The following is a 12,276-nucleotide window of genomic DNA, read 5'->3' on the forward strand; positions in this document are numbered from 1 at the left end:
GTCAATTACAAAATTTTCTTTTATAATTAAAGTGATGATGCTACAATCACTTTTAAATGACCAAGGATAATAGGCATCAATAAAGTAAATTCTTACATTTGGAATTTTCTTTTAATAAAAAATCATTACATTAAATATAATTACAAATTATTTTTTTTCATAATTAAAATGCTGAGGCTATAACAGCATTGTTTTCATTCTCAATTTTTTTAGCTCTTCAACTCATCATTCAATGTCTCCAAAATTTTCTGACATTAACTGCATAAGAAACTGTAACTTATAATTACAAGTGACCTCTAAACAAAACTGAAGTTAACCTAAGATCAGATGAAGAGATCAATAAATATGATACCATTTACAACAATTATATTCCTACCTTCATCATGGAATGCATTGGATTCATCAAAAGAAACAAAGTTAGTAAGCATGTACTAACTCTGAATTATTTTTCTCGCTATGCTTGGAAAGCGAATGCTTTTGTCAAACTGAAATGTCAAAGATATTAAGCCTTTCTGATTTTGGAAAATTATTAGAAGCTAAAAAACATTATAATAAAAATTAAAATATAAATGATTACATATAACGGTGTGTAATTTGGTATCAAATGTAGGCAAAAGAGACTTTAAGATGTGAAGCCAAATAGCCTTACCATTCAGAACAGGGAAAGATAACAATGTATCATATTTATGGAGCAAAAAATTTAAGAGCAAATTATTAAAAAAATCCATAGTTTTTAGAAATTCCAACATAGTGTTCCATTTCCAAAAATTCTCACATAACCAATTTTTTATTAAAAATTAATTTAATCTCTACATCCATCGCATCATCGTCTTCGTCCTTCGCCTTCGTCACCCCCCCCCCCTCCCCCGCCCCCGTCTCACCCATTGCTCGTGGCCGCCACCCTCTACCCATGTTTCACCTTTCCTCCATCGTCATCACCTTCGTCACCCCCCTATCTTACCCTTCCTCTATCGATCACATATATTGCGTAAAACCTTTTGTCGAACCCTAATGGGAGAGGCGATGCTGCCCTCATGCGTGATGCAATCGTGGTGTGAGTCCATCTTTCGAGCTTGCTCTCGAGTTTTCATGCTCTCTTCATTGGATATTGCCTCATTAGTGGATTTGATCGCCTTGTCCGCTCTCTCATTCACTCTATCATAATCTACATCATGCTTTTCACCACCCTCTAATATGGATCAAACAATAACTCTTTTCATTGTATCTCACCCTCCTATACCGTCGTTGACAGTGTATCATGCACTTTTGCCCTTACTCGTGGTATGTAGCCCCGATCTTATGCTCATCAACTTTCGATGATGGGCAATAGAGGAAAAAAAGAAAGATGAGGATAATAGGTGGTAATACATGAATGCAATAATGGTTGATGAGGTAGAAGCAAACATAATATTATCATTTTAGAAAATAAGAATCTTTAAAAAACGGACACAAATTGAAACTTTTTCAATATTAGGATTTTTTTTTTAAATTTACTTAAAATTGTATATATTTGAGAAAAACTTAAATATATTTTTAAAAATTAAAAACATTAAAAATTATAATTCTTATAATTTAAATAATATATTTAGTGAATCAAGGGCTTAAATGGGCCTTGGGCCTTCACAGGCTTATTTAATTGAACAGCGGGCAATTTAGTTGGCCTAACAAAGGAACTATTTAAGGCCTCGGCATACCCCTCTCTCTTGCGATATCATTGGGTGTCTCGTTAGGGCTTATCGTGGGCGCCGTCTTCGACTGCTATCCGATCAACGTTACTATGACTGCCCAAACGCAAGAGGAACTCCTTGCCGCACATCTTGAGCAGCAGAAGATCGATGTAATTTGGTTCGATCTACGCTGTTTATTTTTTCGTTCTCGAGGTTGTAGTTAGAGATATTTGAAACTGTAATCACTTTGCTTTGGTGATTCATGCCGACCTTAAATGCGTGGACTTTACGTGTAATACTTTACCAGCTGCTGTTTTTGGAACTCTTCTTCCGAAACCTGTCTCTCCTATAACACGATAAGATTATATCAAGGCATACGATGGATTATTGTTAGTTTCGGTTTTTTACTGGGTAGAGTGATGGATCAGGAAAGTTGTAATAAAAGGTTAAACGCCTTCAATTGGAAGTTGCATCAATGGAGTTTGTTTGTACTTGTATGAACAACAGAGATGTTTATTTTTTTACAAATATTCTAACTGGGTTTGGTGCTTTTTGGCAGTCATGAATAATTAGAATTGAGAAGTTCGTTTCTTTTGTTTGGGGGAGGTAAAACTCCGTTGGCTTATTCATGAAGTTGTGACATTATGCTTGAGGGGATAGTTATGTGAGTACTTACTGTTTTGCATGACATGGTGACTTGGTGCCTTCCTGTTGGCACTGAAAATAGTTCTTTGTGGGGTTTTTTGATCCTAAACAACATGTTGATGTCTAATTTGAAGCTTTATCCAACTTGAAACTGAACAAGTTGGATACGGGTCGGGAAATTTGTATCCGATTATAGATGGCCCAATTCAAGTTGAATACTTTTAAGTCAAACCACCATCCCTAGATTCAATGAATTTTGGACTAGTATCGGCTTATTGAAAATTTTAATTACAGGTTTTGTTTGGATAGAATATCAGAGTGATAATAAGATTGCTCTTATGTACTAAATACTGGTTGATAGTGGAATCTGATTGTAATAAGAAGGGTTATATTTTATTTCTCTAGACCGTTGAGGCTACTCTCGCTGTCTTTCTCTTGGGCATCTACCCTTGCTCGGCACCTCTTATTCTCTCAGCTTACTTATTCATATTCTCTTTTCCACATTAATAACCAGATTGCTTTTCTCCAAATCTTGCTGGGATTTAACCAGAATAACAGTAGTGCCCTTATCTAGATTCTATAGTTGCTTCTTACCATGGCACCAAAAATAACATATTTTCTTTCTCTGTATTGTGATCACAACTTCTTCCTTATAATCTTTGATTACCCTTCATTTCTTTTGCATCTTCAGGAATGAAATTTACATATCCTCATCACTTTGTTTTCCCATAAAATCTTTTTTTTTCATGCTTCTGTTTGCAGCTAGATGAACCTGTAGTCGAGGATGATGAGGACGATGTTGATGATGAGGATGATGATGACAAGGATGATGATGCTGAAGGTAAGTCTATGATATATTTGTTTAGGTTTTTTTATCTACTTTCAATAAATTTCTGGATCTGCAATTCAAAAACATGACTTAGTCATGAGTCTGAATTGACCTGAATGCTTAACCAATATATCACTCGTTTGAAATTTTAAAAGTTATACTACTATACAGTGATTATTTTTCTCTCTCCAAAGAATTACAAAGGTTCTAACTTCTAACTGATTATAGAACTGTTTGCACCATTACTTTTCAAAAAGAAACTAATAAGATGGATTCTAGCGTGTGGTGAACTATCTTCTTGTAGTTTTATCTCAATCCAGTTATATTGAAGTAAAACAACCTAAGATCATTCAGAATATCCTTGTAAAAAGGTAACATCTAGAAGATAGTAATAAACTATAGTGTAAAACTTAACAGTAGTGTATCACTTTTTTCCACACTCAAAACAACTTCTGGCTTAATTGATTTATGATAACAAATTATATGAGCTTCATGCAATTACCACACTGATCTACTTTTCGGGCATGATAGATTAGTGGCTACTTTCATACTTGTATTAGTTAATTTTAGACAACTAGTTAGGGTCAAAGGCTGCAAGCCCTTGGGTGTTGTCATTGTTGTGGCTTAATGGGAAAGTATTGAAGCTTCAAAATGACAGCTCAGAGGAATGAAGCCTTGTGTTAGAGGCTGGAAGATATCCTTGCATAGAAAACAATTATGTATTGTGGTTGTGATCCACTATAATAACAACAATTGAAACACGGTTGGATGATAGAGTGGTCGAGAAATATCAGAGCTGACAGGAGTAAAGAGGGGATCTTCTAGGTTATGCAACGAGAAGGTTCCAAGGTTCGATGGTGGTATTGTGTAGAAATTAGAGATGCAGTGACATCGAGGTGGTGTTGAAGAGGTTTGGGAAGCAACAATGGGGAGGTGTGCTTGTGAGGTCTGGAAGCAGCATCAGATTGGTGTGCCACTCTATGAAGCACTGACACGTTGGATTGAATGGCGTGCTCGTTGGACACTGGTTCATCATCGACACAGTCGAATACATGTCGGACACGTGTCCAGTCGTGTTTTTTTTAATTATATTGGATACCACACGGTGTGTCAGACTCGGGCTTTCTCATCCTGAGCAGACTGTTAAGGTGTCATGAAATTGAGATTCCTCACCACGGGGAGGCGTTGTGAAACCTTTGGAATCCTTCTTCCTCACCAGGAAGCCTTTGTCCTTTGCCCCGAGTCCCCCTATCTGTTGTCGCACATTGCTGCGCTCTCGAGCCCTTCGCCTCGAGCCCCTCTCTTGGTCGTCGTGCGCTGTCGCACTGGTCGAGCCCTTTGCCGTGAGCCCCCCATTATCGTCACACTCTGCCACGCTCCCTTTGCCCCGAGCACCCCTCTGCAGCAATTGCACTGTCGTCTGCTATCAGACCCTTCGTGCTGAGACCCTGAGTGACCTACCTGCAACTCGGTGGTCGTCGCGCACTCTCGGGCCCTCGGTGACTTCACCGATGTTCGGCAAAGCATCTTCCTCAGTGGCGTTCGGCATTCAACGAGGGTAAACTAATTTACCTATTTTATTTTTTTAGTTTTTTATTATGGGTTTTTGATCGGTGGTTTTTTAAATCTGGGTTTTTTTAAACCAAGTTTTTTACTGCTAATCTGGGTTTTTTTACTGCTGATTATTCTAGTAGGTAAATTAATTTATCTTTTTAGTAGTTAAATTGTTAACATATTTTTCTAGTAGTTGTTTTTTTGTAGGGACCAACCATATCTTGCAGTATTCTTCTTCGTTACAAAAAATCTAATTGGTTTAAGTCCAACCTGCAAATTAGATGTTCATTAGTTACATGGAGATAGCAGCATCATGACTACAACGTTAATAAGCTCCAACAATGGTTATGGAAATTGGATTTATTTTGTTAATAAGCTACATTAGTAAGTGTAGCGGAGACACTATACAAGGTTATGGAATATTAATTATATATATACACTATAAAACTCATGTTAATCAAATATCATTAAAAATGACGTGTTGTTGTGTTTGTGTCATGTTTGTCTGCGCTTCTTAAGTGCCACCTCTCCTTCCTTTTTCTCTCTTTGCTTTTTATCTCACAAGACAATTAAAAGAAAACAATTGAAATTAAGCCGATACGGTAGAAATCTGAACACTGTGATGCATTAATGCACAAATAAAACTCATGCACTTTAATAAAGTTGGTGATTGATGGGGAGATAGTCTTATTTCTGATTTTAAAATAATTTACTGAAAATTATCCTGAATCTCTTTTTAGGTATGTAGGCATGTTTTTTCTTATATCCAGACAATTTTACTTAATGTTTTATTTGATTGCCCTTTATTCTGCTGTTTCCGGAAATTAACTTTTGATTGTCACTATTTGCAGGACAAGCAGATGATGCCACTGGGAGATCAAAGCAAAGCAGAAGTGAAAAAAAGAGCCGTAAAGCCATGCTGAAGCTTGGAATGAAGCCAATTCCTGGTGTTACTCGTGTCACGGTGAAAAAGAGCAAAAATGTAAGTTTTGAGGGGCTTTGTTGTTGCTATTTGCATTATTGATGCAGCATATTGTAAATGCATTTGTTCCTGTTGTGGCATTTCAGATTTTATTTGTGATATCGAAGCCAGATGTATTCAAAAGTCCAACCTCAGACTCTTATGTTATATTTGGAGAGGCAAAGATTGAGGACCTGAGCTCACAACTCCAGACTCAGGCCGCAGAACAGTTCAAGGCACCTGATCTGAGCCATGTCATCTCAAAGCCCGAGACTTCTGCAATGGTTCAGGATGATGAAGAAGTCGATGAGACTGGTGTTGAACCAAAGGACATTGAACTGGTCATGACCCAGGCTGGGGTTTCAAGGTCTAAGGCTGTTAAGGCACTCAAAGCTGCAGAAGGTGACATAGTTACTGCAATAATGGAGCTTACTAATTAAAGCTCGAGAATTAAGCTGTTTGCTTTCCACTGTTTGTTTTTCCTGCCTTGTTGAGGATACAACAGCTGAATTATATCTATAGATTTTTCCACTCCTAGTGTTGTATTAGTAGTAAAAACCCTCTGTGCTTCAGCCTGGTGGTTCTCTATTATTTGAGGAATGCTTCAATGTGATGTGCTTTCATGAACGTGAATGTCTAAAACTGGTATCAGCTGGAGGTTGTTTCATGTGCTCTTGATTCTTGTTGGTCTTGCGGTTTTCCCTAGCAAGACTACCATTTAATCTTCACTATCACATCCTTTGTCACATATTGTCGGTGTAGCATTTATCTTGGCTGCTAACCAAGAAGATTTGTTGACTATGTTATGCTACATCACTAGAGCATTTTGTACTAATGATCAAGATTCGAGTTGTAATGCTCTGTATAAGCGGTATATCAGGCCAACAAAAGATTAATATGAGTGGTATATATCAATCCATCAGCATACCCTATCATATTATATGTTGATATACGTATCGATAAGACATGCAGTTAACTAATTATTGTATTGTAAGAATTCGTGTTTGTACTTTATAAGATAAACCAGTAAATAACATTAGAAGAATGTTCTTGTGAGGAATTTAAGATTTGAGAGATTTGTATCAGTAAACCAGTGATATCAACATGCACTTTATAAGAATATCTGTATTTTCTCATGAGTGTATTATTATGTGAAAATAGTCCATCAGTAATAGAGATTTGTATTGATCAATCAAAAGTTTTGATGTGTAAACTACATAAATGGTTTTATAGGCTGAAACAGGTAGCTAGACAATGTTCTATAAATTCAGTAGAAATTATTTTACTGTTTGAATGTACTATAAATGAATTGGAAAATCTTTTTACTTTATATACTACTACTAATCACACACTATATGTGAAGATTTTTGCAAATAGCACAAAAAACTGGGCCATAAAGGAAACTGAAAACAGGAGTTCAACATATCTTCCTTTCCAAAATTTATATTGCATATATACATATATATTCCACTAAATATTAGATTTGGCATATAATTCTTCAAAATATTTAAATATTTCATATACCACTCCCATGAAATTTCATCCGATAAACCCGAGTTAACTCGTACTAATCACGATTACATTTTATTAAAAATAATTATCTAAAATGGTCTCTTTTTTTCATGAATTGTTTGCACCCTCATATTACTTGATAATTTTGAAGGTTATGATTGAATTAAAAAATATTTTAAATACTTATTTTATAAATTATTTGACACCTTATGATCCTAATATTTGTGAAAAGTTGTTAGTTTTGATTTTAATCTAAGATATTTTTACCTTTATAAGTATATATATATATTGTAAATTTAAATTTGGATGAAAATATATAAATACCACTGGGACTTTATATATATATATATATATATATATTCAATTTTGCAAAAAAAAAAAAAAAGGGACGCAATTTATTAACTGCACGTGCATTGCACGTGGTACTGAGATATAACTTTCCCAAGGAACAGACGACAAGGATCGGCTATCGAAAGGAAAGAAAAAGAAGGGCGATGGCGAAGGCCGAGAAATCCTCAAATCTGGAAGAGGTCCTCAAGCCCTTCTATCAGAGGGCTTCCGAAGCCGAGGTATTTGCCCCGCTGTCGTAAGCTTCAACCGTTAGAGTCTTTTGTTAGTGTTGCTTTTTCTCTGCCAATCTTTGTTTAGGTTATTCTTGGAATGTGCCTATCTATCTTAGATATCGAGTTCTACTTTCTTGGTTGAAATCTAGATCCATCCTTGACTTCTCAAACGGAAGGTTTTGATCAGTTTATTGTAGTCGAAGGCATGGCCGCTTGTTGATAGGTAAAATGTGCGGAACGTAAACTATGATTGAGAGGTGATGGATCTGCCTTATCCGGTTACGATGATTTCTTGTCTTTGGACGCCTCCAGTGCGAATTATGATGTTGACGGAACACTTATTACGTAATACATATGTCCTACAAGCTAATATGTTATTTATGTTTTAGTTTATGAATGCACATCCATTTTGTAGTCGCCATTAGGAAATGAAACTACTATTTTTTGGTAAGATTGTAGAATTGTATTTCTTACCAAGAACAACATAACTGCCTGATACTACCTTTTAGAAGATCATAGATCATCAGATCTCACCAATTTTATGTAGGGGCATCAAGAAAGATTGCTTGATTGCATGATACATATATCCTACAAGTTACTATGTTATTTATCTCCAAGTTTATGAATGCACATCCATTTTGTAGTGGCCATTAGGAAAAGAAATTACTATATTTTTGGTAATTTTGTAGAATCTTATTTCTTACCAACAAGAACAACATAACTGCCATCAATTACCTTTTATTGAATCAAAGATCATCAAATCTCACCAAGTATACCTAGGGGCATCAAGTGAGGGAATTTGCACTATGCACATTCAGTTGCTAGCTCTTATGATTCCCATGTAACAGACAAAGCTTACCCCTTGTTAAGCTTCATTGCTTCATAAAATCCCACTCTTCCTGAGAATTAGCAGAATTTAGTCACCTTGTGGACCTCAATCTAACAGCATTGACTATGGGCCTAACTATGATAGTATTTGCTTGTAAATACATGAGCATCCATTCCATTTGATACACAACTGCAGCTTAACTCTGTATGAACTCTTGAGTTGCATTTAACATTGGTTCGAAAACACAAACTTTTGTTCCAAAAATTATAACCTGGCTTTGAATGTCACTAAACTGCAGAAATTTCCCCCAAATTTTCTTAGAATAGGTACAGTTGAAAGATAATGGTATTAATAATTCCCATTGATAGCACCCAAGAAATGTTCTGAATGTTGCAGAAAACCCATTCCATCATTTGGATGAGTTTTCAATTTGCTGTTAAAAACTAACCAAAGGAGGAATGTGTCTTGAATTTCACCATTGTTCTCAGTGTTTTCTTTCTACCAGAATTTGCTCAATTTTTTTGAATATTAGAAATCCAGATCAATTTTTTTTCCATCTGGTTTATGTGTTAAGTTTGTACTTTATCCAAGAGGCTACCCACATTGAGGTTCATTGCTGATGGAAAAAACCAATGGCCACTCATAATCAAATTAGCTATTGTGATCTTCCCCTCTATTCTAGTTCTGGCATCCTCGATCCTCCAATTGTCAAACAGGAAATGATATATATATATATATATATATATGTATATATGTATATATATATATATATGTATATATGTATATATATATATATGTATATATGTGTATGTGTATGTGTATGTATGTATAATTTCTTTACCTCAAATTGAAAGTCTTCTGCCATGACCATATGCACATATGAGAAAGCCTGTTCATAATTTGTAATGTAGCTTGCATGAGAGAACTGCTTGATAATGTGATTGAGTGAATCTTAGTGATGAAGAATAGGTGAAATGGTTAGGATCATAGCTCCTACGATGATTTGACCCTTTTGTAACAACAATTGAGTTCCATGTCTCAATTCATGATACTCCTGTAATCCATATTTTGTATCTGAATTGGGTTGATATTTGGGGTCTAATCCTAAAAATGTTTAGTTTTTATAGATATCAATTAACTGGAAACAAAAATGTCCATACAAGATATTCTTTTCTAGGATCCTTTCAAGAAAAGCTCAAATGACAAGACTAAAAGCTCTACAATTTCATAGGTTTTAGGTCCTCTATCACCATTCTGTTTTTGGATAAATGCATTGAATGACTTAGCAATATTGAAATCTTGTATTTTGTATTTAGCAACTTAAACAATTTATTTAATTCATACTATGACTAAAGATGATGAATACACTAATGCTATTATCACATGCTATATAAACTGAGCTATTGTTTGTACTTGCACCTACAAATGCATGATGACTGAATTCTTCTACAGTCAACTTAATTATTGTTAGGACTTATTCCGTAAAACAGATAATATTTTTACATTAGAAAGTTGAAATGCTAGGTTAATTTGATTGATTGGAAACAGAGATGAAGCTGATCTCTAATTTGGAGGTTTTATCTTTGGACAAATATATCATCAACCAAACAGCTGATTCTAGGATGACGTTTTCTTTATGTTGCCCCTCCTTATTGTGGTTGTCATCATTATATTGAAATGTTTCTCAGGATTATAGGATTGACTAAATCAGAGCTCAAATTGTGAACTTTCATTTTGCTTATCTGTCACATACTAATATGGAGGACAACTTCCTTTCCAATTCTTTAGAATGATGAAAGTTCAATTAAGTGGCAATCCATGTTTACAGGCTTATGTACTTTTTTATTATTTATCAATAACCTTTTTTAGCTAAAGTTGTATTGATGAATACTAGTGTATCTTGCTGTGAGGCTTGTCACAAAAATCTTTGGCTTTATATACAAGCCCTTATAATAGTAAAATGCTCTGTTACTTAAACTGTTATTTTGGATAGTGTGCGCAAATATAATTTAGTATAAAGCGTTCTTGTCTTGCCGTCTTTAAGCAACCTCTATTGTGTTGAAACTACAGGATCGTTTAACACAGCTGGAGGCATTGCTTGCTAAGAAAGGTAAGCTCCAGTTGTTGATAGGACCCAAGTTCAGATGGTGCTTAAATGATAATTGCTAACTTTTTTTCAGGTGAGTCTGATACCGGAAATAAGGAAATATCATCCATCGTAAAGGACTTTCAGTCAAAGCTAGAGTCTGCACAGGCTGAGCTAATGAGCGAGAGAGATAAGGTTGATATCATTTTCAAAATTTCTTCTTGTTACATATGGTACATTTTAAGTAAATTTACTTGTCATTGACTTGTAGGCTTCCAAGGAAATTCAGAAGCTTGCAGCAGAGAACCTGAAACTTCAGTACCGGATTACTCATCTTGCTCGGGCATTGAAGGAGGCTGATTCCAAATTGGCAGCTTAAGTGTGTAGTTTCAACTGTACTCTTGCTATATTTATGTGGCGATTGGGTCATATTGTTATTTTTGCTCGGTACCTCAGTTTCTGGTTATCAAATGTATTACAATCTCCCTTTAGTTAATGGTTGTGATAACTCTTGATTTGCATGTAGCAAATCAATGTGTGGAGTCCTATACAGACATAATAGATGGAAAATTAGGCATTTTTATATTTTGCCGCAGACTGGGGTACCAACACATAAATCATCTGTCCGTTCCCTGAATGGTTATGAAAGCTGTGGCAGATATAGTGCTGATAGATTTGTGCTGCTTTATATATAATATTTTGTTATGCACGTTCTACATATCTAGCATAGCTTCTGTCACACATAAATAGAGCTCATTTTCTGAATTGAAAGTGAAATAGTAGGGGACTATATGTATACTTGTATGGCAACCTTGGCGATCATAGTAACTGTGAGCTGATACTTGTTTGAAGCTTTTGAGAAATTTTTTTTAAGTAACTTTTTACTTCAGTTAAGCAAGTTAATATAGTTGATTGAGTCAAATATTGTTCTGATTATGGATCTTTATTATAATAATTTGTACAAAGGTTTTCAGGTCTTCAGTAATTATGTTGAAACTTGTGGATGTTTTTACTTTTGACATGTGCAACTTTAATTCCTGCTGCCAATCATCTTTTAAGATCACTATGATTTTTAAATTTAACTTATTGGAAATTTTCATTTTAGCGATTAGCTGATATTTGTTGATAATCTAGGAGTCATTTTGCTGACAAGTTTCCCTGGATTTAGTTAAGCAAGTTCATTTAATTGCTTTGTAATTGGGCCAACATTTATATAAAATTCTACAGGTTTTGATATTTATCTCATTGGTGACCAACATCTTATTTTAATCTTTTAGTGCAGCTCTAATTTAATAGTTCTGTTTTGTCAAGTTGAGCACTAAAATAACGAGATCGATGGTTCAGAATTTTATTTACTTGTATGGGTATTAGACTGGACACTCATCCAATTTGCTAGATTACCCTGAAGCATACTGTTTCGTTGACAGTTTAGATATGTCAAATAGTTCATGTTGAACTACCATTCATGTTGAACATCATAATAACCGTGTACGTAAAAGCAGCACCGGAGAAAGGCCGAAGGGAAGACCTCCGATCTCGTTTCTATATTTAAAATTTTACATTCAAATTCTTATAATTATGAAAATAAAATATTTAATTTTATTTATTGTAATATTATTGATTTTATCGA

At 34.9% G+C, this 12,276-nt stretch overlaps 2 protein-coding genes across 2 annotated transcripts; both read left to right on the forward strand.

Annotated features, from left to right (window-relative positions):
- Positions 1-1,681: 1,681 nt before the first annotated feature.
- Positions 1,682-6,323, forward strand: LOC103988636 (nascent polypeptide-associated complex subunit alpha-like protein 1). Its single transcript, XM_009407226.3, has 4 exons — positions 1,682-1,837; positions 3,075-3,153; positions 5,547-5,677; positions 5,764-6,323. The coding sequence occupies exons 1-4, from the start codon at positions 1,778-1,780 to the stop codon at positions 6,094-6,096; spliced, it is 603 nt and encodes a 200-aa protein (XP_009405501.1). The 5' UTR covers positions 1,682-1,777; the 3' UTR covers positions 6,097-6,323.
- A 1,294-nt stretch (positions 6,324-7,617) lies between these two features.
- LOC135628837 (uncharacterized) lies at positions 7,618-11,318 on the forward strand. The gene is made up of 4 exons (XM_065135770.1): positions 7,618-7,737; positions 10,631-10,670; positions 10,741-10,841; positions 10,918-11,318. The coding sequence occupies exons 1-4, from the start codon at positions 7,663-7,665 to the stop codon at positions 11,023-11,025; spliced, it is 324 nt and encodes a 107-aa protein (XP_064991842.1). The 5' UTR covers positions 7,618-7,662; the 3' UTR covers positions 11,026-11,318.
- Positions 11,319-12,276: the final 958 nt, after the last annotated feature.

Source organism: Musa acuminata, chromosome BXJ3-1 (assembly GCF_036884655.1).
Source record: "Musa acuminata AAA Group cultivar baxijiao chromosome BXJ3-1, Cavendish_Baxijiao_AAA, whole genome shotgun sequence".
Lineage (NCBI taxonomy): Eukaryota > Viridiplantae > Streptophyta > Magnoliopsida > Zingiberales > Musaceae > Musa > Musa acuminata.

Bases quoted from the DNA above. Each gene is read 5' to 3' on its own strand.
- LOC135628837 (XM_065135770.1), top strand. From the start codon at position 7,663: ATGGCGAAGGCCGAGAAATCCTCAAATCTGGAAGAGGTCCTCAAGCCC. The intron at 7,738-10,630 runs GTATTTGCCCCG...TTGAAACTACAG, and splicing joins AGAGGGCTTCCGAAGCCGAG to GATCGTTTAACACAGCTGGA. The intron at 10,842-10,917 runs GTTGATATCATT...ATTGACTTGTAG, and splicing joins TAATGAGCGAGAGAGATAAG to GCTTCCAAGGAAATTCAGAA.
- LOC103988636 (XM_009407226.3), top strand. From the start codon at position 1,778: ATGACTGCCCAAACGCAAGAGGAACTCCTTGCCGCACATCTTGAGCAG. The intron at 1,838-3,074 runs GTAATTTGGTTC...TTCTGTTTGCAG, and splicing joins TTGAGCAGCAGAAGATCGAT to CTAGATGAACCTGTAGTCGA. The intron at 3,154-5,546 runs GTAAGTCTATGA...CACTATTTGCAG, and splicing joins CAAGGATGATGATGCTGAAG to GACAAGCAGATGATGCCACT.